General features: G+C 35.3%; 1 protein-coding gene across 4 annotated transcripts in view; it reads right to left on the reverse strand.

The window, feature by feature from the left end:
• Nucleotides 1–1,916: 1,916 nt before the first annotated feature.
• The window catches only part of NLGN1 (neuroligin 1), an 854,876-nt gene continuing 829,281 nt past the window's right edge, over nt 1,917–27,511 (reverse strand). For all 4 annotated transcript variants that reach the window (XM_058556336.1, XM_058556335.1, XM_058556337.1 and 1 more), the window contains exons 4-6: nt 10,085–10,297; nt 5,882–6,671; nt 1,917–5,041 (exon numbers count right to left, since the gene is read on the reverse strand). In XM_058556336.1, coding sequence (XP_058412319.1) covers nt 4,219–5,041; nt 5,882–6,671; nt 10,085–10,297 — 1,826 coding nt within the window. In that variant the 3' untranslated portion in view covers nt 1,917–4,218. The remainder of the gene's footprint in view (nt 5,042–5,881; nt 6,672–10,084; nt 10,298–27,511) is intronic.

Genomic DNA, 27,511 nt, shown 5'->3' on the forward strand with positions numbered 1-27,511 from the left:
GACTTCTGATGGAAATTTGAAGTGTGTGTTGTTATATCAAGTGCAGGAGAGATATAAGGCTATTGGAGAAATTCCCTTAGTTTATTGACTAAAAAGCCAAAACAATTCTAACGGTAAAGCTTGACAAGATAATTAAATGAATGATAACAAAATCTCAGCAGGGAAGTGCCCATTAATTGAATTTATTTGGGAGCATGTTTTCACAAGTGTAACCAGATTATCTAATTTTCACTCACATTAAAAAGTGATAGTCTATAACAACTAATTACTAGAAATGAAGGAAAAGGCCAGTACTCTGAACCAGTAACACAGAAGAAAACAAACATCAAAGGACTGCCATGATATTTGACAGCTTCCTAGGAACACCATTCATCATGTTTCCCTGTGAAAATATTTCAATGAAACTCGCCAAAGAAAAGAATCCCAGTAATTTCTACGTAGTAGTGTCTTTAAAGCTGGAACGCATTTAACACATTCTTTTTATCCTTTCATGATATTAATATGTGTGTCAGATGAGTATGCCAACAGGTGAAATAACTGAGAAAAAAATGGTATAGATATAAAAATTGAGTTTTGGCATTTCTTTTCTGCAAGAAAGTTAGTGCCATCCTGTTTTCCTCTGTAGTAGTACAAATGGTTGATTGTTTTGTAAAAAATTTTCTTGCTGTTTTCATATTGTACTGAATTAAAGCATCATTATGGCAAACTTAAATTTGAAACGAGGAATGAAATAATCTATACTTTACTCAGATTTTCTGAGTTGAGCTGCTAGCATAATCTCTCCAAAATCAAATTGGATATTTTTAATGCATTAGCAAATGACTTTCCAATTTCCATAAAGTTAATGATAAAGCTTATGACACATCTATAGTAGTCAAATAGATTTGTTCATGGTCAACATACTCAATAGAAATTTAAAACTCTGAAATTTGTCAGTTTTATATTTCTAATTCAATACTCTGAAACAACATTAATCTGTTAAATATTTGGCAATAATTTTATATAATAGCAAAACCATGAGATAAAGTCCATTTTGGCTTAATGTTTGTATAAATTCTAAGCAGCTTTGACTATTTGCTTTAATTCGAGGCAGGAAAGTCTGAATTAATAAGTAATGCCAAAAATATTCCTTTAAGTTTGAGACACTTTTTTTCTAAAGAAAGTTACCATTAAAATAAATACATTTTAAACATATTGGTTAAAATTGAATAACAATATTCAAAATATTTCTTGCATTAAAAAATTATGTTTCAGCTTTAAAAACAGTTCTTAATGTTCTGTTTATTGTAGGACATCACTTTACATTCAGAAAACTAGCTGCTGTAATTATAAATCTAGCAAGTAACACTCATTCACAATGACTTTTTCATGACTTGAGGACAGTAATAAAACCTAGAACTGCTTTATCTTCCAGAAAGTTGATGCTACATTATTTTAGAAAAAAGAATAGGACTATGCTTTGTTTTCCTAAATCATTTCCCTAAATTAAATAGATGTAAGCTATGGTATAGATAGGTAGATTGATTCATAGATAAATTTACAGTAATGGATAGGTAGGTAGAGATAAATATGGTCATCATTAAAATATAATAGAATGTTTGGTTTTGCCAAGTAAAGTAATGCATATGAAAGATTTCATTCATATATTATTTTGTTGTCACTTCTATTTCTGTTTTTTTCTTGTGTTTAATCAATAAAGATAGTTTTCTGAATAAACAGTATTTCAGATGCTAAACAATGCTTTTTATTAGTTTACATTGGCAGTTCACAGTCTAAAAGCATAACCACATCAGGCAAAAACTGCGTGTAGACCGCTCTGGATTTTGAAGACTTTTTGCTTCTAACAGAGATTTTTATTTGAAGTTATTTGAAGTAATATCTACGTTTTACTGATAGTTAATAATTGAGAAGGGAAATTATAAACAAAGAAATTTCTTGAAGTAGAAGATTTTTATCTTTTAGTGTCAGCTTAATGTCTTGCTCAGCACTTTTAAATTCTCCTAGAAGAATAACTTTCTATCCATTACTTTATGATAGTTTACTCACCCTTACATCATAAACCCAGCTATTCTCATTCCATGAAATATTGCACATTTATTCTCATAGACCTTTTCCTTGATCAGAATTGGAACCTGTGTTTCTATCTGAAAACAATTGTCACTTTTTATTTCTACAGCACTTTCACTTAAGAGGTGTTTAAAAATACAAAGCTAATATTTTTCGTGAGTTCCTAGGATTATGAATTCGCAATGTTAGAGTTTCAACAGTTTCATATTAGATGAGACTTGCCTTTAAATACATGGTGTGTTTTCTGTAGAAGTTACCTATATGTCTTCAAAAACCCGACTGGTCTAGAAAAATGACTCTGAGACAGTCACGTTCCTTTTGATTTTTTAAAAAAAGACAAAACAGCAATAAACATTTTAGCTCTTTAATGAGCAAAGATCATGTCTCTTAGCATTGGACTAATAGTCATTATCCAGATTATCTTTATTTCACGCAATGACCAGTGACATGGCCAAGATGTACAAAGTTGTTTCCGTCAAGTAGTATACAATTTTTTTTGTATAATAAGCTTTCATTCTTGAAAAAGAGTAACTGAAAAGAAAGGTTTCTGTTACTGCAGTTAGTTTGTCAGAGAAAGTTCTTTGCATTATCTTACAAACTATCAAAATTGCTAGTCATCTGAAAAAATGTAAAAAAAAATCACATAACTTTAGTCTAATAGAAATATAGTACAGGTAAGAGAGAAAGTATTTATCAGGATGTGCTCTTTAAGTCCATCTCAATTTTTTTTAATATAAATGTACATCTGATTACATATACAAACATTTGGAAAGGTCTGTGATATACTGTTACTGGTAAACAACAGGGGGATGAAGAGTTTCCTGTATCTTGGAATATTCATTTAAAATCACACGTGTGTAAGACTAAAATCCTCCAGGTGTTGACTCTCCTTCTAGCTTCTCTATCTGTATTATACTCTACTGAGATTGCGTGAGTAAATTCCAGTGAATGAATCTCAGTGAGAGAGATAAGTGATGTGAGGAGGGACGGAACTTTATATTGAATTATTATTAGTAAACATTTTGTCATGCAACGTGAGTAAATCAATTAACTGAGAACTGTAATCAGAGTGGTAATTTGGGGCATCCTCATATCATAAAAGACTGTTGGAAGTAACTCTTTGGACACACTTCACCTTACCAAAAGGAACAAAATACAGAGTAACAAAAACCACAGCAAATTATAGATCCTGTAACACATGTCCAATTAGGGTTATATTTCTATAAATTATTTAGATGGGAATAAAAAAGAACATTAAAAACACAGGAAATTTTTTTCTGGGATTCATATCAGCCAGTATTCACCGCTATAGCTATAGTTTCTTCGAATACCTTTAATAACTAATTCCTTCTATTATCAAAACTACTGTGAATTATTTAACTGTAATTACTTTTGCCCCTTAAAATCTTCTTTAGGTTCTGCCAATTGATGGAGGAAGCTTCTATTAAAAACTCCAATGGGATGAGAAGAATTTTAATTACGGCTTAATCAGCAGCACAGCCACCAAGCATATAAATTATCATGCACATCGTGCTAAAAATATCCAGTTTCCTTTATCCCCACAACTTTGTACTGACAGCACTTATGTGATAATGTTGTACCTGCCAGTCTTTAAACTTCTTTGTTTTACTGGCAAATTTCAGCATGAGCCTCCACTAAGGCCATTAACAGCATTGGTGCTTTGTGTACTTATCCAAATATGTAAATATGGTCTACACAATAAAACGGCTCCAAATAAAAACTGGTGAAAATTATCATCTGACATTCCATTGGTGTGTCCCTTGTGCATATTCATGGTTGCTTTTTCATTTTTATTTTTTCTATTTCAGACATAGTTCTCTCCTGTTTGGTGTTCCACATGCCTAATTCCATTATGTAACATAAATCTTCAAAAAATTAATTCTTGAATGTGAATGAAAAAGTATCATTCAGAACAATCGCTTCACGCAATTGAAATTCATTTTTAAAGTTGATTTGTGTATATATGTACAATTCATTTTTTTCAAAACCCCCAAAGTTCTTGATATGTATATGCACATAATATTCCTCCTTATTTAAATAGTAAGAGTCTTGTAGGTTGAAAGCCAAGGAATCTTCAGTAATCTTTTACTGCAATCCATCAAAAAAATAGAGTTTGTTTCTCTTGTCTGGCTATACCCTGGTTGTTGAATGTGAATGAGGGTGGGGATGAGGATGGGGCAGAGTATTGTTCTGTCCTCCAGTAAATGTATTGAATGTGTGTAAGGGTTGAATCCCTGGTATAGTGTTAGGAATCATTGTAATGGTGTTGGGTGTCATTAAGGGAACATCATCAGGTGACCTCCTCATAGCTAGTGTGTAATCTGGGGGGCAGGCGGTCCGAAGAACCACCTCATGTGGATGGATGGACTCACATTCATGATCCAAATCAGTGTGCTTCATTTGGAGGGACATGATCTCCTCTTCTTGTGCATGGGTCAGATCGTTGGTAGTAGTACGCTGAGGGCTGCATCTCCTGTGAACATCGTGTCTCCTCTTATCCTTTTTGTAGTACAGGGCTGCAAAGGCCAAGATGTTCAGAAATAGCAGTGATGCTCCAACTGCAATTGTGACACTCAGCTCTGTTGAGTAGTCCCTTTGATCCACTGAAAATGGACTTGGTTGTTGTTTGGGATCATCCTGCTTGGCGGTGGGAAAGGCTGATGTGACAGGTACAGAATTTTTTCTTGTAGGCCTGAAAGTGATGTCAGTTGATGGCACTTTAGTTGTTGTCGAGGTATACTGAGAAATGTCATTAAGATTATGCAGATGAGGTACCAGCTCCAACCAGAGGTTCACCTTATTGGCTCTGTAATGTTCTTTAACTCTTGGTTTTAATCCAATATGGAGATAAAGTTGATCTTTCTGGGAATATCTGGTCCATGCTACTTCTTCAAAGCGGTTGGGTTTGGTATGGATGAATTTCGTGTCTTGAGGGACTGGTTGATTTGGGTCACTAGGAAAGAAAAAAGAAATTATGAGAACAAAATTGTTTTATTCATTTTCTTAATTGAAATAGTACTAGTTTAACATCTAATTGAAGAGGCAACTCAGCAAAGCTTTAGATTGTGTTATAACAACTTGGGTTAATTAGAAATATAAGTCCAATTGCAGGCAGATTGTTAGATGGATGATAATATAATTCAAGTAACCCTCACATTCTTGTTCTCTCTGTCCATTTAGAGATGGGCTGCTATATATCCAAAGATTTTAAAATTCATATGCATATGCATTGTCTCATAGGCAAACTAGCAGAGGCAGCATGGAATAGTGGAAAGGACTTGGGGTATGTAATCGGCAGATGAGTATTTGAGCTCTAGTGCTGCTACATACTAGACATATGAATATCTGTACGAGGATCTCATAGCCTCAGTTCTCTTCTCTGTAAAATGGAATTAATAGTGCCTGCCCACCTCACAAAGTAGTTGGGAGAATCAAAAGGAATACAGTACTATAAACTGGAAAGCACTATAAAATAATATTTGTCACTATTGAAAAACAATAATAATAAGCCCTATGTAATTAAAAAAAACAAAATAACTTCAATTATCGAGTAATGCAATAGAAGTATAAACATTTCTTAAAAAACTCCTAAAAAGTAAGGAGTAATAAAGCAATGATTTTTGAAATACTACAATATAGAATTTTGAATAAAGGAACTTACTATATTGCTGTTAATAATCTATTAAATCATTTGGGCACAAAATATGTATTATTTTTAAATGCATAAAATGATATTTTTATTAAATTATAGAAAACTTTATTCTTTAGAAAACTTTATTCTTTAGGCACGTACCCAGTTTTAGCAAAATTTGTCCAGTATGTCATTACGACTGCACTCAGCATCACGTCATTTTTGGAGAAATTGCAAGGAAATAACTCTGTAGGTCCAATCATGGGGATTCCTAGTACGTAGGGAACCTCATCTCCATGAGCTGCATCAGCCCAAGCTGGAACCTGATCTGTTTGGCAATGATGGTAAAAGGCATAGAAATATGTAGGTGAACCAAAGTTTGAGTGAAGATCTGCTGTAGCTACAGCTGGTGCCACCCACTGATGGTCCGTAAACAAAGCCAATAATGTCTTCCTTCTGGTTTCAGGGTTATGACGGTCAGCCCAGTCAGTATACATGAATTTAATAGTTTCTCTCAAAACATCTTTGCCTTCAGGATAGCCATATAAATTATCAACAAAATTGGAAACAGCAAAGTCAAAATCACTAGCCGATATACCATCATCACTATCTACTATATTTTCAACAAATTTTAACCCTTCCCCTTGGTTAACTCCTAACATTATATCATAGTTGAGAAACTCTCCTTGTTCCATCAATATCTGAGGGTCATCTGGTATTACATCACCATCAATCACAGGTCCAAAGGCTATGTGATATCGTGCTGGTTGAATATCTTGGTCAACAAGTTCTTTGTAAGGCTTCTTCTGTAGGCATTCCACTAACTCTACTGTATCGGAAACATTGCAGCCAACTTTTGTGGCCAACATTCTAGCATATTTTGCAGGTTGGAAACTAACAGCCCAGCTGGAAAGAGCTGTTCCACTTTGAGCAATTGCTCGTTGAAAAAGTCCTATGGGAAAAACAACAAAGAGTTTCAGATGACCTTTGAATAGTGTTGTGGTAAAACAATAAAATCTGATATTTTAGACTTGTATATAAAAACCCAGATAGAACTTAAGAAACAGGGAAATAGAGACATTTTGCTTAAGAGAAGGTACATAAAGTCATCCCCAGGGTATAATGAATCAGAGAAGCGGACCTAGGTCTTCTGCTTTGAGTGGCAACTACTTTAGTGATCAAGAGGTCTAAATTGTGCAGCATCTCAAAGAGGCAGTAGCAAAGAGAGGAGGAGAACATGTAAATACTAGTGGTAAAAAGCCCCAAATATTTCCTTTGATCAGCATATAAACAGTTATTTTATTATTAAAGCCAACCAGATGGGGCGAACTCTCTCTCCTTTAACTCTTCAAATGACTCTGTATTGTCTTTCAGGGATATTTCTTCTAATTTGGCTGCATCTGTCTTTCTTTAAAATGGCTCTGTATGTTTGTTTTAACCAGATTTTATTTCAAAAATAATTGTCACGAGCTCACACAACTACTGGGGCTGAGGATTTGCTAATACCCTGGGGATGGCCCTGAAGCCACACAAAACAGAATATCACTGTAGACATACTCTTTCCAGCTCTTCATGTCAGACATAGTATGCTGAATATTCATCTTTCAGAAGAAGACATAAATTTGAGGTGTTTTCACTAGGTTAAAGAAGAAACCATCAGCAGAAGGATTTAGTGGGGGGTGATTTAACTTTTTCCACTGTTGAATGTGCACTGCTATATTTTATCATAAAGGATGAAAAGTACATGGTCCACTGCTTTTCACTTAATTGCATTTAAGAATTATAAATCATGGTCCCATATGCAGTTTGATAAGAGCTGCATGCCATTCAAATTTACAAACACACTTTATCTACTCATTAAGGTATTTTCTAGTAAAAGTCTTGTTTTAAAAATTTAACTAATCTAGTTTATTTTAAAAATTTCTTTTATTATCAATTTCCAAATAGAGCTTTGTAGTTCAGTTATTTAAACACATGCTCAATTATTTATATGTGTTAATGAGCTAAGAACTCTTTTCACAAAGGTGCTAAAGCAGTGTCTGAATTAGAAGCAAAAGTTTAGAATTTTCTCCAAACATGTATATGTATTCAAAATTCAAAATTTTCCTAGATAATTCTAAAAATATTCAAAAAGTCAAACATTACTAATTTAAATTTGTTTTTGTTTCTGACAGCTTTATGAACATGTTTCTAGTTTGCTAGAGCAAAGTATCCTAAAACAAATGATATGAATAGAGATAATTTAAGAATATTATATAGGCTATGTGTTTGTCAACATTTGCTCAGAGAACTATTTTACTGATTAAAAACTTTACAACTAAAATAAACATAGTGATTTCTATAATAAACTTTCCCATTTCAGGGGCTCAATAACATTAATGTAATATACCAAAAAAGATTTGGGGGAAAATACACATCATGTTAAGTATAGTCTGCATCTACATAGTACTGGGAAAACCATATATTTTATTATTAGTGAGAGTGTGTGACATGTATATGCAAGCTGTGGTTGACCCCCGGTAGATACAGGCCTGAGCACTGCTGCAGCCCCAGGGAGTTACAGACTTTAAAGGTCACATCTGCACTGGAGACAATTAGCCTAATGATTTCAAGAGATCTCCTGAGCATCTTCTGGTCAAATCAGGCAGCTTTGTTAGTGGAGATAGGCTTAGAACCAGACCAAACACAAGTCCATTTCTCTTGCCAGGCATGAACAGTCTTCCTTGAAGAATGTGATGGAATGTTATATTTTCAACTATTTGCAAAGCCATTTGCCACTGTTTACCACACCATCGACTGACGAATAGCAGTGCAAGCTGATGAACTAACTGATTCATCTCTATCAAATGCTAGTTTTATACTGGCTGAAATTGACTTTGGTGCCCATTTTTGCTTTGTATTTAGAAAAAGTTTTAGAAAAAATAAGAGCAAATAACATTTGAGATCAAATGACCCTAAGAAGTCTGAACAGATTGTCTAATGTTAACCTAGATAAACATTGGCATTAGCATAGTCCTCAGGCTAGAAAAATCTAATCTGTTCAATTAAAAAAGAAAAACAACAAAGTTTGTTATTTCAAAACTAGCCATTTCATTACAGACCAAAATCTCTATACAATTGTAAATGTTCTTGTGTGTGTCATTTTGTCATCTCGAGTCAGAACTCTACTAATATAAATGAAATGTTACATGAACTATGTCTATAAATTGTCTATAACAATATATGATTCTCCAAATATATATACCCATTTAACGACTGCCTGTTCTTTTGAATTCCACATTAATGTACCTTTGATGCCAAAAACAAATATTCTATGTCTGGTGCTCATATCATAAAACTCAGTCTTACAAATTAAGATGCTTCATGAATTACACTTGACAGTATATACTTTCACAATATATATAAAATGAACATAAAAATTAAAAAAATACAAGATGGTCTATGTTAATGTGTATTCTCTATCTTCCTGTCTATTATGTATGTATAATGGAGGGAAAGTATTTGCTTTTACAGACTCCTCCAACAAAACACTTCTGTTCTTGTGGGCATGTCAAGTTAATAATGCAATGAGAATGGGTGACTAAACTCACAGTAAAATGGGAGTCCATAAAGAACAACATGATAAGCCTAGGGCAGACACTTTGGAAAAAGGATGTCAAGGCCAGAAAATGGAGACAAGGAAAATATTTCATGGATTTAAGCAGCCTCAGTGTTCCATGCTGCTTTGCCAAACTTTAGGGGGAAAAAAATCACTTGGAGTTGAAAATAGAAAAAGCACAAATTCAAACATATTTTTCTTTTTAATCAAAAGTTCTACCAGTGACCTTGATGCTTTGACAATTTTGGATCACGCATGCAAAATAATCAAACATCCATTCTCTACTCAGACAACAAGTGAAAATCACATTTCCAGACAAACTAGCTGACAACTGTTTCCTTATCTTCATACTAGTAAAGGGTTTTAAATGTCTATTGTCTTGAAAATAGATTATATACAATCCCAGCATTAAAAAAAAAAAAACAGGTCTTTGATTTTGATTACTGAATAAATAGAGACGACAGAACAGTGAACGTCTTTGATTTTCCCAAAAATCACCCTTTGGAGGAAAGAAAAGTGACTGTAATGCTGACTATTCTGAAGTGTGTTTGAAAGGGCATCCTTACCAAGCTCCGTGGGAGACAAAGAAAAGAGGTTGACAAAAACTTAAACATGCATAGAAAAGCTGAAGAAACAAAGTTGTAAACAGTTATTGAGTTAACCTAACACTCAGTTTGAACAGAGAAATATATACAGAGCAGCACATACTACTGATGGTGGTGGCATGCAGACACCAAAATTGTCAAAATTTGCAACCTGCATAATACCTTTGGTTGAATTGCTCCAACGGTTACCTTCAGAATAATGGGATAAAGTCAGCAGATTGACACATGAACCCCCAGCACCAGATCCAAAAACAGTGATTCTTAAGGGGTCACCACCAAAGAATCCAATGTTCTCACTAGTCCATCTTAGAGCCTGTATGAGATCAAGGAGTCCATAGTTTCCTTTTGCAGCTTGATCCCCTGTGCTTAAGAAACCTGGAAAATAGAAATAAAAAGACACCACAGAACACCTTTTTGAGTTGACATGAATCAAATAGACATTACATGTAAGTACAATTGAAGCCTGTATTCATCAAGGTGAGTACAGTCCAAATTCTTTAGTAAAAAATTATTTCCCACCAGAATAAAAGAATTTACCTTAGGAAGAATAGTAGAGACTGAAATCTGAAATATGACATTTATCTTTCCCAAATGTTTCCCAAGTTATCCAGGTAACAGGTAACAGGGGGCAGATAAAGAAAATTAAAACATTCTGAAAGACCTCAGGGGAGACATTCTAGAGGCCAAGTTACTTGGTGGAGGTATTTGGGATAGTATCATGGGGCATATGAGAATGTGCTTTTGCATAAAACATTGTAAATCCTCAAGTTGCTACTGGTCTAACGTGGTTGGAATTTAAGGCATGTGTAGCAGAGTGGCAGGATGTAAGGGTATAGAACAGGGGTATTTTTCTAAGACTTGTGCTTAAAACTATATGCAACTCCTTGCATATGTGTATATGTACATTTTTATCTATGATGGTCCATGGTTAAGAAAGAATCACTGTGCTAGAGGTAACTTGAGGTTACACTTTGGAATACTTAAATGCTAAAATGAGGAGATTTGCTTAATTAGAAAACAGTGTAGAATCATTGAAGATTTTGGAAAAGTTCAGATTCCTATTTCTGGAATGCTTTAAGTTCTGCTTTCTAGTGCATCTAGCAATGAGGAGGAATGTATGTTGAATAACAGAGAGAATGGAGGTATGGGAGGGGTTATACGATCTGAACTGACAGAGTAGCAAAGGCAGTTGAAAAAAGGAGATGGATAGAAAAAATGTTGTGGTAGTAAGAGCTGAGTGACTTTCTTATATATGGAAGTTGTTCTAGAGAGACGAGTCAAAGATATTACTTTAATAATACTTTAAAGATACTCCTTCATTTTGCTGACTTAATAGCTTTTGTAATATGTTTATTACAACTTGTAAAACAAACATCTACTCGCCAATGTATTTCTGCCCTTGACATAAATGATAAAGTAGAAAGCATTTCATAAAATATTCCATTTTATAGACTATTCATATATTATGCAGAAAATATTTAGTGATATTACATATAAATTTATTAATTATATTTAGAGACATAATTTCCAACCCCAATGAGTTTACAGAAACAATTTTTAAAAATTAGATTTATTGGGGCCGGCCCGGTGGCATAGCAGTTAAGTGCACGCGTTCTGCTTCAGTGTCCCGGGGTTCGCAGGTTCAGGTCCTGGGCGTGCACCGACGCACCACTTGGTAAGCCATGCTGTGGCAGCGTCCCATATAAGTGGAGGAGGATGGGCACGGATGTTAGCCCAGGGCCAGTCTTCCTCAGCAAAAAGAGGAGGATTGGCAACAGATGTTCACTCAGGGCTAATCTTCCTCACAAAAGAAAAAAAAAATTAGATTTATTTTCTGATTGCAAATCCATTATAGAAAATCCACATTAGGGGTCAATATTTGTGATAAAAATTATCTTATTCAATTTGAAATATACCTCTATTGTATAAATAAGCCAAGAGGTCAATTATATTTCTGAAAATCAGATTGTGATAACAGTACCTGTCGGTTGAGTAAATCAGTCTATACCCAAAATGAATATATGGACAAGAAATTCTTTAGGATCATTGTAGGAAGCAATAGATGAAGACAAATCTTCCTGAATAATTTTGAAAAATGTGAAGAAATGCAGATGATTAATCCTTCTTTTCCCACAAGACCAAAAATTCTAAGAAACAAAAACACAATCTCTAGTCCATTGTGTGTGTGTGTGTTTGTGTGTGTTTGTGTGTGTGTATATATAACCCTGGAAATATTAAATCATACTTGAGATGGAGGTTAACTTTTAAAAAAGAAGTTCCAAATAAACATATCTTTCTGGTTGTATTCATTACCTTTTATTGAATCTACATAACGAATTTAGGAAATTTTCATGGTATCTTCTTACATAGAAGCACTTTCAAATATGCAATATTCAAATAAGTGACAGCATGTTAAAATATAAAAGAAAACATGGCTGGGAACTCTTTTAACTTTATTTGCTATTAAGTGAATTTTGGTATAAGACAGAACCATTAGTTTAAATTCCTGAAGGAATCTGTTACAAATGTTTTGATCTAAAGGATAGACTAATGGCAATGAACCTGAAAACAACATTACGGAAGGATTACTGCACATTAGACAGAAAGGACTCTTGAAGGATAAAGGAGGTGTGACTGTGTGTGTGTGTGTATGGGTGCGCGCATGTGCACGTGTCTGTTTGTTAGAGAACGAGAGAGTGAGTGAGCACAAGAGAGAGAGAATGCTTGAAACAATGAGAACACACTCTAGGTAGTTTATTACCTATAATTCTATATTGCAAATATATTCACATAGAAATTTGATTTTTGAATATAGCTTATGCCACTCAGCACAAAACCCAGGATTTGTATTTAATTCCTCTTGAAATAATATTGAATAACTCCAGTTACATTCAAATCCTCTCTGTATTTGTACAAAATTGACTTACTAATAAAATAACCATCATTCAATATGTAGCATGTAGAGAACCATAATAAAAAGATTATGATCTCTACATTAACTACATAGTAGCCCCTCTATGACTTCAGTTTTAGTAGCACCATTTTAACCATTCTAGCTTGGTCAAATAGTTTTGTGTTTATATAACAATACTGAAAAAACATGTCAATTATCTGAAGAGCAACTTCTACTTTATATATAGTTTAAAAAAATCTTGCAGCATCTTCAAGAAAAAATTTTAAACAAAATCAATTCAGTTCCAAATTGTGGTAAAAGGTGTCCTCGGCTTGGAATGTCCAAGCTACTCTGTCAAGCTCCACTTTTATGCTTCAGTATTGAATTTCCCTCATTCTTGATTTCTGTTTCAGGTGAATGCTGAAGTTCATCTATCTACCTATCTATCATCTGTCTATCTATGTATCTATCTATGTATCTATCAACGTATCTATCAATGTATCTATCTATGTATCTATCTATCTATCTACCTACCTACCTACCTATCCATCTACCTATCTTTCCAACTAAGAACAACCGATCCATTAGAGTGAATTCAGAGAGCCACTATGAGTTTTATATTAGGAAGAAATAATAGATAGCTGTTGCCTTTATTAAGGCCAGCCAACCAATCAAATCATATCTCTTTAGACCTGATAAAGGGATATGTTTGCGTGAATTCTTTGATTTCTGATGCTATATTCAAGCAAAACTTTGTGGCTCAGCTAAGGGTACAAAATGAGGAAAGATAAATAAATTGTTGCCTCAAAAGAGACACAGTTTGCTAATTACCCAAGTGATGTGCACTGGCAGCATTCTTTATACCTTGCTATCCAGTGAAGTATTCATTCAAAGTTTTTTATTAAATTGACTTAGCTGCTGTGTCCTTAACAGCAGAATTATTTCATCTCACTCTAGCTGGAACTTTACATTAAACAGTTCAACTATAGTCCAACCATGAGAGAACTCAATTTTGCAAAGATCTGAAAGTGTTGCTTACCTTTATGTTTACTTTGGAGAAGGATTTTCTCTTAATGTCACTTAAATCATTCTTTACAGATAGCCACTAATTTTATCTGACCTTTTCTGGCCTTTAGTTGTAAACTCCTAGAATGCGTGACTAACTGATACTAACACATTGACACATTATTTTTGTTAGATAGAACAGTAATGATTATAAAAGCAAGCTCTTCTCCCTTTTTTGGAGGGGGGAAGCAGCAGAATTTTCCAGAAAAATGTATCCAACTATTTAATTTACTTGACTTATGAATATAAACCCTTGAAAAATTACTACTTTTAAATTTAAGGCAAACTTTCAAAATTCATAATTACAGTTATATCAAGGATTATGTCATTGGTTCATGTATCCACTACAGATTGCCATTCAACTTTGTGTTCAAATAGAATTTAATACCTTTCTTCTCACCCCAAAATTTGTTATATTCAAGAAAACCTCTAGTTGTTGTTGTTCTTGCGTGGAAGTACTAGTTCCATTGATCTGATTAAATTTACTGAGCAGGTTTGGCCTCAATACCTAATCTAGCAACTAGGATTCCCAGTGTTAGAGAGAAACTAGACAACTAAACATGGGTCCAAAGACCCTTGGAATGGAAAATTCAGATCAGGCCTAAAATAAATTGGGCAAAGGGAAAATAAATAAAAACAGATAATTACTGCGACCAAGGTATTGGCTTGGGCTACTGACGTACACTGAGCTCAGATAGCTCTCTAATAGGCGGACCCTAAGGAGTACGGGAGGAGCTAATTTACGTTGTCTGGCAGCAGCCCTGCAGCTTATTGGTTGACACAATCTATATTCAGGTCTCTTACAACACAACCATAGAAGCAACAGCTTCTAAATGTAAAACAAAAGGGAAGCAAGGTGCTTCTCAGTAGAAAAAAAGATCTAAAGGTATTCAAGGAGGAACCCAGGACTAGGAAAAGTGCAGACTGTTTGCATTTGAGATGACACCTTAGAATGTCAGAAATTGAAGATGTCAGTGATTCTATACTGTAGATGTACTTTCTTTTTTGGGGGTGGGGGAATATTTGAATGTCTATGTTTATAGTGTTGAATTTCTGGAGGCGTTAAATACAATATATTTTTTTAGAGTACATAGTATGTAGTTCATGCTATAAAGAAGTAGGAAAGAAATCTCCCATGTTTATCAATGCTGTTGCTTGGATACAGAAGATTGTGGTTGGCTCTTTGAGACAAATTGATAAGTATTTCAAAATAGAGACCATACTGAGCATTAAAGACCCAGCCTTGCAGACATGAGATTTTGAATGATAGTGAGGCATTCTTCTAGGGACTTGGGAATATGGATCAGAAAAATAGCTCATTAAGGATTTTGCATCTTAAACATAAAAGGATTTATAATTGTCGGGTTAATACCTCAGATCCTCCCAGCTAAAAATCCAACTGGAACTGCCATGTGCTAACTCTCCCTGTCTTTTCAGTTGCCAAGTCCAATCAGCTCTTCCTCTGTATTCTGTCTCTGTCTTCTGTGTGCCACTTATGTCACGGACTCATTCTAGGTCTTCCCCTTTTCTTCTTAGACACATGAAATCCTTCTAACTAGTCACTTCACCTACAAACTTCCAGGAAACAAGTCTACCTTCTATTCTGTCACCAGCCTCACTTTTGAAAAATACTCTTTTCTAATGGGGGGACACTGCTATATTAAAATAAAATTCTCATGCTAAGATGTAATTGGAGAGTTTCCCTTTATTTCTCTTTGAGTCGGGATTGTTTAAAATAGGATGGTTTAAAATTCCCCAAATTAGACTATTTGGGGTTTGTGTAGGGAAAAAGAACACACATAATATCATTTAATTACCCATCACCTCTAGCTAGCTTTCTTGCTGTTGTGTTCTCTTGAGAGCTACTGTCTAAATTCTTCTTAGAAAGCAACAAAGGATAAAGTCAAAATAATGTCCTTTTTGTGTGTATCCTTTGGAAAAAATTTGCTCTGAAATGGGGCTGATATAATGTATTATAACTTGGTGGTATTTCCAAACTTTTATATTTTGGTGCATTTATTTATTTGTTTACTGTGAGATAATTTGGTTTTTAATGGCTCATCTTTGGGAAGAGCAAACTGAGTTATTGGCCAAGGCTTCTGATTCCTGACAGCTGGATGTGGAGGCATACAATGGGAAAGAAGAAGATGACTGCTAACAGACTCCTGGAAAGAAAACATCTGTGGATGTTTCTCTGTGCTTCAGTCTCCAAATTCCCAATATTTTCACCATCTCCAAGGTAAACAGGTGAGATTGATCTATTTTATAATTCAGTTTTAACATTTTGTGACTCTTTACCCCAAATAAAACTAGAATATTTATTTTAACCAATTTCTTTTGAATACAGATAGTGATGGAGAGAAAAAGGCCATGATTTGCTTAGCAATTATAAATTACGTACACTATTCCCATTTCAAGAATGGCCCAAGGTACTGGGGAAAATTAACCCCCAGCCCCAGCTCCCACGCCATCGCCTCTATTCTCCACCCCAACCTGAGGTTGTTAATGTTCACACTTCTTGGTCTGCATGTTAAGAAAAGCTTATCCAACATTCTGTGAGTTAGGCTATTGCATACGTCTTGTGTATTTGAATCTGGACAACAAACCTGGTATCAAAACTGACAAAATTCCTGTGCTTTCTGAATAACTGCTCTCACAAAGAAGCAAAAAAGGAGAAATCTCCCTTCTCAAAGGACTATTTAGAGAAAATAAATCACATTGTTCATTTCTAATTGTTTTGATTACACAGGACTGTGTCTAGAGATTTAAATGCAATGCATGGTTTACTTCAAAGCATGACATTGCGAGAGCGGCAATGGCTACCATATAAGAAAAGTTTTCGGGAACTATTTAGTTCGGAACTGTACTATATAGCTTCAGGAACAATAAGGGCTATAAAAATTTTGTAAATTTCTACCTTTCTAATGCATATTTTGGTCTCTCATGTACTTCCATTGCGATGTATATGTGTGTGTGTACTTTGTAATTTATAATTTATGTTTAGAATTTGTTCATCTTCTTTATTTTCTCTGGATTGCCTGCTCCACTGTATGTACCCCAAATGGCCATTCTATACGTGTTTGCTGAATGAAGGCAGGCATTAATATATTACAATTCTGTTACCACATGGAGATCAACAACCGAACTTTTCCAAATGAAAGAGGTGTATGCGTCTTTCTTTGATGCAGCAATGATTGCTCATTTTTTAGAATAGTTAGCAAAATTGCTAACACGTATCAGTAGAACATATATTTTTAGACTGTAGGAGAAAATAGCAAAAAAACCCCACAAATGATATATAAGTAATTTTGACCATTATAAGACAAAGAGCAGTAGTCAATTGCACAAAAGTGGGACGGAGGGATGTTTTGTTATTCAATCCTGTACTAGCTGACCACTGAGAAAGACACAAATAATAATAGGAGAGGGATAGGACATAAGGTCTGGGTAAAGAATAAAGCTGACAAGACAATTTAACTAATTTCATATGAATATTGACCAAACCAGATTATTTTACTTATTTTTCTACCATCACAGGATTATTTGAGAAGATAAACATCACCTCAAGGTATGACTAGTAAAATCCGGTATTCATTAATTACTATTTTTACTATATTTTTCTTTATTAAAAGCTAATCTGACTGATTTAGTGATTTTAAAACTTTTGATTTTTTAATACTTTTAGTATTACAGAAATATTTCCAAACCAGTATAAAAAATTACCACGTACCGTTTACCCAGATTTCGCACACACTAACATCTTCTTTCCCTCTTTCCTTCCATCTTTCCCTCCCTCTCTGTCGCTCTCTTTTCTGTCAAATCTGGAATCACTCGTTGAATTTAGTTTTCTATTTAACCTCCTTAATTTCAAACAGTTTGTTGGTCTTTGTTTTTCTTGACCTTGATAGTTTTTGAGGAACACAGGTCAGTTATTGTGTAGAATGTCCCTCAGTTAGGGTTTATCTGATGTTGCTCACGATTATATTTCCTCAGGTTATGAATTTTGGGGAGAAAGACCATAGAAGTAATGTGTTCATCTCAATGCCTCATAACAGGAGGCACTTGATGTTGGTTTGTCCCATGACCATTTGATTAAGATGGTAATTTGCCAGGTTTCTCCACTATTAAGTTATTATTTTTTTCTCTGCGGTTAATAAGAACGAAGTACACCAATTATGTCGAGACTGTGTAAATACCCTGTTTTTCATCACCCTTTCAACCACTAATTTTAGTATATGTTCATGATTATTATCTGAAACAAATATTAAATTCATCATCTATTTTATTATTGCTCAAATTGGCTATAAGAAAAAGCTTTCCTTTCACCCCAATTTGTATTCATTCATTCACATCATTATGGACTCACGGGTTATTTTATTTTAGGGGTTATAATCTTCTACTATCATTATTTATATTGATGCTTAAATTGTCCCATATTTCGCTAGTAGGAGTCTCTTCAAGTTGGCTCCTATGTCATTTTGACATGTTCCCATCATCTTTGAGCATATTCTTACTTCTCTTTGGCACAATAAAAATAGAATTTTTGCAAAATATCTCTAACTAGTAGCTGGGGTCTTTGACTTCCCTTCGGTTAAAATTTTTGAATACTCTTCATATATAAAGCAATTAAAAAATTTTTAGTAATTACAAAATTAATTAAATTTACAAATTAATTTAGTAAAAGTATGTTAATTAAGATTACAAAAAGTAATTACAAAAAAATTAGTAATTTCAAGAAACAGAAACTGAAGATAATTTCTGAATTTTGGAGTAGAGGGATATCTCACTTGTGAAAAAGTAGCATATAGTGAAGTAAAGCTACTAATATGAAACAACACTAAACAATCTCACAAACACTACATAAAAAAGTACCACCACACACACAAACACATGTACACACATCAAACAAAAACAGACAGCAATAACAAATCTATAACTCACCCTAGCTAAAAATATTTCTAATGACTTAAAGTTTGTGGATTGTGGAAATAGCATGGTAATACGAATTACCTAGATGATACCAACAGAACAAAATAAAGGCAATGAGGAGGGCAGGGGAACAACTCCTTCCTTGAACACTTCAAATGCACTCTGAAAACTGTAAGAGATAGGAAAGAGGTAGACAGGATGATTTAGCATCCAATCTCTGGGTTACCTCCATCTGAGCTCTTGCCACATTGTATTGTCACTGGTGTATTGGTCTATCTCCCTGAGTAAACTGAGGACATCTTTGTGTTCCAGACACTTAATTGCCACTGACTAAATATTCCATGAAATAATCAATAAATAACAAACGAATGAACTTCCTAGTAGGACTTCTATCCCTGTGCTCTCTTGCCTGATAGAGCATGTAGCTAAATGAACTTGGTCTTTCACGTGATTGTGAAATATCCTGGGAATGGGAGAATATTAATATACACCATACTCAATACATGTAGAGCCTCCTTTGTAAGTTTTGAACAAAAATTTTCTATTCAAGAAAATGGCCCAAGTACTATAATAATCTCTTTAAATCTCAAAAGTTATCAAAATACTTTAGTCATCTCAATGAGAAGGAGCCTGGCTCTGATTCCATCACTTCATCACTCTCATCCTCTGATTCTTCTTGGCAGAGTACCACGGCTCTTTGGCTTGTTTAAATGGTCAACTCCTACTCAGTCTCCAAGGCTCAGCTCAGACGTTGTTGTTGAGAGAACTTCAAACATAGTTATTCCACCTTCCTCTAAATGCCCAGTTTTCTCTGGACATTGTTTTGTAAGTATGTACCAACACTGAATTGTAATTATTTGTTTGACCCTGTCCCTAAATGGGGCACAGTGGTACACATATAGTAGGCATACAGTAAATGCTTGCAGATTTAAAGGTGGCTATTTCTAAGTACCTTTGATTCCAGAAAAAGTAGTTAAAAATATATATAAGAAGAGAGAATTAAATAATGATTTCTTTTTATGCATAGCCTAAATACACATATAGTTGGACTATCCTGTATTTACAATTACCAGGATATCTGGCACCATTCCTGACATTATGTAGACATAATCACTAAGGAAAAACTAAATATACACAAAATAAACCTAATGAAGGTAATATATTTATTTTCATCTAATACAAGTATCCATAATTATAGGCATAATAGATTCAAAGGTAAAAACAAAGAGTGGTGTAAGTATTCTACAACCAATGGTCTAGAAATATATGTAGAAAGAGAAAAGTCTCAGGTTAGAAGTAGTGATAGCTACAATATAAAGAAAATTACACTAAGCTACTTCCCAAAAATCAGATCTCTGATAAAATTTGAATAATAATCCAAATTTCTCACTCCCCCAAATTTTAAATTGCAAAGATATTTTTTCAAAAACCCAACTTTTCTTGGGAAGTTTTAATTAGTAGTTCTTAAAAGCTTGTGAACCCTACATTAGGGCCATACGGCATACATTTTGGAGCAGCTGCGAAGTGTACATAAAGGCACTAGAACAGGGACCCAAAATATCCTGAGGCAAACCACTAATTCCAGCGACCAATGTAGCAGCACCAGCAGCTAGCCTCGCGTAATCTTATTCACTAATGCCAAAAGGATATATGATGGGTCTTAATCAGATGTTAACAATAAATCCACCTAATATTAAAATTGGAATACTTTTTTGCCTTTGGGTTCTACTTAAGCCTTAGTAACATGGCGGTATTGGTCTCTGCAATCTACTGGAAGTATTTCTTGAAGCCCCAAATCTATGGCTGTGTTAACCAGTGAAGGCTCACCAAGGAGGAAATTATTCACGTCACTTGGCCTTCGGTTAGATGAATTTTTCAAAAGTTTTCCTAGCCCAGCAATTCCTGCAGTAGCTAATATGGATCTTCAGCTCAGAGGATCATGGAATGCTGTTCAATAGAGAAGGAAATATTGAAACAAGTAGAAGGTCAATTGAGAAGAACCAGTGATCTGAGTCTCCCCCAGGGTGCCTTCACATTAAGCTCGGATTTGTAATTGAAAATAAATCTTTTATGTCTGGGTAACAAGTCTGAGGTCCTGTCCTGGGTGCAGTTTCCACTAAGCATTATATTTTCCAGCCTCTAGTCACTGTCCTTCTCAGCTGATTTGACCTGCAATGCCACAGTAGGATGTTGGCTGCCAAGTGATTAGCTATTCAAGAAGAAAGTGAAACTAATCTCTCTATTAATATACATGAGGTGAAATGAGAAGGAATCTGTGCCTCAAAGGCACAGAGACTGATGTTACAAGCTGTGTAGCAAGGCATACTCCCCCAGATCCAGTAGCAGAATCAAACCCCAGAGAGGAAGGGTGACATTTGGCAGAGGTGGTACAAGAGACAGCTGCTGTGGGTTGCAATGACAGCTTGATTTTCTAGCACTTTAACGTAAAGAGTTAGTCCTTTTTCAGAATAAAAAGAGCATCCTGTTATTATGCCACTTAGTAAAAGGCATACAAGTGCAGAAGTCAATTTTTTTTTTCTTTTACATTGAGGGTTGGAGGGGAGCTATGTTGAAGAGAAGGCATGATTGTTCTTAATTTGCTAACTTTACAAAGCACTTCTACATCAATTTGTAGCTACTGAGGAACCTGAAAATAGCCTATCTTCCTTCTGTTAGAAATATCCCTTCTTTCCCTTAGAGAATCAGATAATTATGAAGACCAATTAATATCACAAATATGAATCTTCTAATGGAAAATAGTTAATTAAATCAACATTCATTGGGCACCTACTCTTTGCCAGGCACTCTGCTAGTTACTGAATACACAAAGTCTAATAAGACATGTCCCCTATTTTCCAGCAAGTTAGGTTTTATTGGAATGTTTCTTGAATGTATTCCTTGGCCTTCCTGCAACCTCACCATGGAGAGTGTGTGATAAAGATTCTTTGGACTCTACCTACTGAATCAGAATATCTGATTCTGGGAGAGGGGCCCAGAGTCTCTGGAGATGGAATCTGCACTTTTAACAAGTTCCCAAGTGATTTTGATGTACACTAAAATCTGAGAACTCTGATGCCTTAAAGATAAGGCATATAAGGAATTCCTACAAAAAATATTAGGGCTGGAAGGAACTTCAGAGTTAGTGCAATCATTATAATTTTACAGGTGAGAGAACTGAGGATCAGAGAGGGAATATAAATTGCCTGATGTCACACAGCTGGTTAAGATCCCAGTTTTCCTGTCTTCTAAGTCCAATGCTCACATAGGATAAGAAATAGGTTGTGGATTTATTTACTCAAACAACTCACTACACTGTATATGTTCCCTCTCCTTTCTGCTTTACAATTCAATGATTTCTACGTCATAGTGTTTTCTGTTACAGGACTATCAGGGCAAAAGCTTGGTATATAAAATAATCTATTCTGTTGACCTTTCTCCACACTACCTTTCATCCACCTTTAATTATTCTAGACAAGCATGGTTATTTTCCCATGCAAAAATCCATTCTCCCACAAGAAAAAAATGAACATGTGCGGTCTATTCTATATACCTTTATTAATTTTTCTTGCAGCTAAAAATGCTGATTTTTATCTACAAATTATCTTTATATTTCCAAAGGAAAAGAAACACTGGATTTTAAAATGTGGGGCAATAAAATCCTTAATCTTACTTTAGGATTCTATCTACTTTGGGAAAAAAAGTTCTCTTATAAACTAATTTTATTATTCTCTTTGCTAGGAAATTCTTTTCAGAGCTGAAATATTGTGTAGCTTAAGCCAGTTTCCTTTTTTTCTGCTCTCAGAGAAGATGGAAAACATCTAGCAGGTCATTCTGGCAGGATTTTCAAGGAAAATCTTTACTCTTCAGGCAAAATAATCCAATTCTTTTTCGTCTACATTATATGGAACTATTCTCCAACTCTTATATAAATGGATAAATACATAACATAGATGGATATTTGTTGATCAGAGCCAAGTTATAGTAGTTTAATTTGCAATTTATTTGAATAAAGTTAATTATAACAAAAGCAGTGTTATAAATTCTACAGAAAATAATTTGCTCTTTAGGTTTTTCACCTGCTATCCTTGCCAAAAGAAATATCATTATGCAGCATGCTAAGAATTTTTTTTAGCTTATCTAAGAGGAAAGGCCCACTGGTATATTGCAATTGACCAACTTTGCCCAGGTGCCATAGTGTTGCCCATAAACGTAACCACTTCATAGTGAGAAAATTGTCATGGTGTAAGAGAGTTGGCCTGCAGGGGGCGCCTTTTTCTAATTTACACAAAAGTATCTTATGAGGTAGTGACATCTGGCCCAAGAAGTCCACAACGAACGTCAGCCGATTGTTCAGCATTGTATTTGTGTGTAAACAGGCTTCGACTTTTTCCCTAAATGTCTAGGGAAGCCTATCCCACCATTCTCACAAAGAAAAAATACTAATAATATATTGTACACTGCAAATTGGTCCAATAGTAAATGAATATTATTTGAAAAGTTTTCATTTCTTATTAAGCATTTCTGTGACTATTTTAGAGTTACAAAGATTGCATTTTCCTATTTTGTACGTAGTTTTCTTTTGTTTTATAAAATTAGAATTAGTTGATATTACTGTCATCGAAGATGAAGAATTCTACTAAACCACATGTGGTGCACTGACTGATAAAAAATGGTCAGCACAAGCTATAGGTGCAAGTTTGACAACAGAGCAAACCTTGATTTCCTACTAAGCTGAGCTGGTATAGTCATACTGTATTCAATGGTAAAACCAAAAAGCCCTTTCCTTATTAACAACAGTGTGTCAGATTCTGCACAGAGAAATCTTGCTCAGAGGAACAAGTAAGGCTTTGAGGGTAGAAGGGGTGATCAATATTTGATTATCTATATATCCTAGGTCACAACTGCACCTTTCCCCGAGCTGAGCCATAGTTATTCTTAAATTATTTATGATCCCAAGTAAAGAATGTTAACTTCTCAAACTTAGCTTCGAGGCCCAGCACCAAGTCTGTCTTGCTCATCTGACCTCCTTCTCCCCCTCTTTTCCTCAGCCTCTTTGATTCAGGCAGGGCAGACTTTTATTCTTTTCTTTTCCAGAGTCTTCCTCCAGGCTTTCAGTTGTGCCAGTGTCCTTCTACTTGTGTTTCCTTTGCCATCTGAAAATTTCTCTGCATCAGATTCTCATTCCTCGTGCAATCTTTTTTTCTTTTACAACCCTTTTCCCTGAACACAAATACACCCCTTAATTCAAATCAAATAAATAAAATTCAAGTTCAAACAAAAATCCAATTTTAACATATAGTTGGTCTTTCCAGGCTATGGACTAATTATACGATTTTAGTAATGCTTATTCTATTATATATCAATTAATAATGATTGATAGTGATTAGTCCTATGTAATATAACTAGAATTTATTGAGAACCTTACACTATGCTGGGCACTTGGTTAGATACTTTGCATACCACATTTCATTTAATTTATATAATAACCCTGATTAGTAGATACGAGCTTGAGGTCATCTAATGAGTTAATGATAGCATAAGACTTAAAGGCTTTGTCCTATTATATTTTCATAATGAAGTGTGCCTTTATGTGTGATCTTTTTTTAAACAAAATATTCATCTGCTGTAGCAACCTAAAGGATGACTTTTCCTGGGCTTCTAAGCATCTCTCTTCTGAACACTTAACTTTTTTCTCCCTTAACAAATCATCCAGCCTACATAACCTCCTTCTATTCCTTGATAATATAATCTTCTCCTTTCTAGAGGTCACACACTGGAACAAATGCATGACCCATTTGTGACAATGAAACACAGCAGCCTCCTTCTTATAATACAAAGGCACAATCAGAGAAGAGAAAAATAACTAAGCAAAAAAGGAAAATGAGAGAAAACTCCTCTGGTTTTAAACATAACTCAATAGAAAATTTGTCTTTCATCAAAAGTATTACCAGGCTAATGACTTGTGGTTTCTTCAGCCTACATTTAAGTAGAATAGGACTCACTTTTCATAAAGTAGGTAAGTGGATAAAGTACTCATTCAATTCTATATTAATTTTCAAGGGAATGTGAACTAGCTTCACTTCATATGAGCACTCATCGCAAAGAAAGCCAGCTGTCCGTTAGAGATCCTGGGGACAGAACTGTCTGGTCTTATTTCAAGAAAAGGCTTCTTCCCCGGCCATGTAACTTAAAGAGACTGGCATTGGATCTTTGCCCTGAGTGCTCCATCTTCAAATCTTCTGTCTAGTACTATATGGTTCTGAGGGGGAGGGGACTGTCTTAATTATACTCAGAACGTATCTTATAGTTCAGCTCAAAGGAAAATTTATTGGAGCATGTGACAAGCACAGCCCTAGGCACCGAGTTTAGAGAGGCATGGGAAATAAGCAACACGTGAATTAGAACCATCACATTATAAGGAAAATGTAGGAAAAAATGCAGTTCTCAGCTTATTGTTGTCTGTAAATGGAGCAGTGACACAATATAAAAGGTAGAGGAATGGCATTATCTACAATAGGTACGTTTTTTTTTCCTGCTGAGGAGGATTCGCCCTGAGCTAATGTCTGTTGCCAATCTTCCTCTTTTTGTATGTGAGCTGCCAAGACAGCATGGCCACTGTTAGACAAGCGGTATAGGTCCACGCCCAGGAACCAAATCCAGGCCACCGAAGTGGAGTGCACTGAACTTAAGCACTAGGCCACTTGGGGCTGGCCCAGGTGTGTTTTCAATGTCTAGAAAATAGGACTTCAGGTGTGCATCATTTTATTCAGAGTCGAAGGTTGTACCATTAAGAGACAAATATATGGGCACAATTGCAATTGTTATACTCCTTTTAGGGTTCCTTACAACTCTCGTCTGAAACCTTTAATCTTTTGAAGGGTCATCACAAATCTCCTGGACATGGAGAAGCCACAGAGTAGGGGACAGAGGAGCAAGGTAGGGAAAATGGCAATGGGCAAGTAATATAAAGAACTCTAACATAAAGATTGCATATTGGATTATCGTGTCCATTTTTTTGTGTGTGTGAGGAAGATTAGCCCTAAGCTAACATCTGTTGTCAATCCTCCTCTTTTTGCTGAGGAAGATTGGCCCTGGGCTAACATCTGTGCCCATCTTCCTCTACTTTATATGGGACGCGGCCACACCATGGCTTGATAAGTGGTGTGTAGTCTGCACCCGGGATCCGAACCTGCGAATCCAGGGCCGCCAAAGCAGAGCATGTGAGCTTAACCGCTACACCACTGGGCCGGCCCCTATAGCGTAGATTTTTGGTCCTAACCTCCCACACTATAATCTGACATACAGTCAACCGTTTTATTAAAATTCCTCATTATGCAATATATTCCTAGTACTCCTAACAAATAGTAAGTACTCAATAAACGTTTGCTGATTTGATGACTGTACATATTTATTGTGGATAATATTTATAAATAATTATTATGTGCATGATTTTTCCATATTAGACTGTAAACATTTGAAGGAGATTGAGGGGAGAGAAAAAGAACTCATCTTTGTATCCCCTGCCAGCCTCCAGCACATAGTAGGCTGTATGTACAGATTTATAGAATGAAAGAATGTATAAATGAAGTTAGATATCATTTCTCCTAAGCCAAAATGGGATCTTGGACCTGCCATCCCCTCTGCACATCCCTCACATGCTAATGATCTAGCTGAGCTCCACTTGCAAATCTGAAGGTGGAGCGAGAATTCTGGCGCCTACCAGTTCTGAAGCTGAACTGATCATGCAGTGATCACTTGCTAACACAGCCAATCTGAATGAATTTGTCATGTCTAGTCTGCTTATTTCTCATGTACAGACACAGGCTACACATATGTCCTGTGAATTATTATTTTTTTCAGAAATCTGTAATTTACATATATCACACATCTGCAAATTTTCAGGCAGATTTACAGACACTCTCAGTCCTTCAGATGAAGATAGACAGTGGGGCAAAGCAGAGCAGTAGCCATCAGTGTGGAGCCTGAAACAGCTAGTCTTTCACAGCCGGGGAGGTTTCCAGCTGAGATGGCTGTTAGTGGCTTCCTGAGATAGCTGTAATGGACTGCTGGCCTAGGCTCTCTATCTCCTCTCTGAGCTGGGCCGCCTGATCGGTGAATGATGAATGTTAAGTTGTCTAGCTGACAGCTGTCTACTACCGAGAGGCTATAGATAACTGTAAGTAAAGTTAAAAGATTGGAGAGACTTCTCGGCTGCACTGATAAAATTATTTAGATGAGAAGTCTGAATAAGAGGTAGAGTTGTGAGGCAGAGCTGGAACAAGAAAGACCTGTCACAAGGCCCTCTGCCCAGGTTTTGAGAGAGACTCCTAATAGAGAAATAGAGGTGGTTTTTTCTCTCAAAGTCATCAAACATACCTTCTGCCAGATAAGGATGGAGAACTCACGTTAAGAGGAAGCTCACTGAGTGGAGAGCCTGCTGAGGTCAAGGATTATTTTTATAGTTTCCAGTTGATGTGTATCCCTAGGGCTTGACACCTAAGAGGCTCTCAATAAACGTACATGGACTTGAACTGAAAATGGACACAGTTTGGTCAAGGCTCGAGAATCACCTTTGATGTTGGTCTCTAAGTAATGCCAACAAACAACGACGACTCATAAATTTTATTGGCATTATAAAGAGGCATATGCAATCTTCTCTAATGTATGATTGATTCACAGTAATTTAGAGAAGGCTTAAGATG

The sequence above is a fragment of the Diceros bicornis genome, chromosome 15, assembly GCF_020826845.1.
Source record: "Diceros bicornis minor isolate mBicDic1 chromosome 15, mDicBic1.mat.cur, whole genome shotgun sequence".
NCBI classification, from domain to species: Eukaryota; Metazoa; Chordata; class Mammalia; order Perissodactyla; family Rhinocerotidae; genus Diceros; species Diceros bicornis.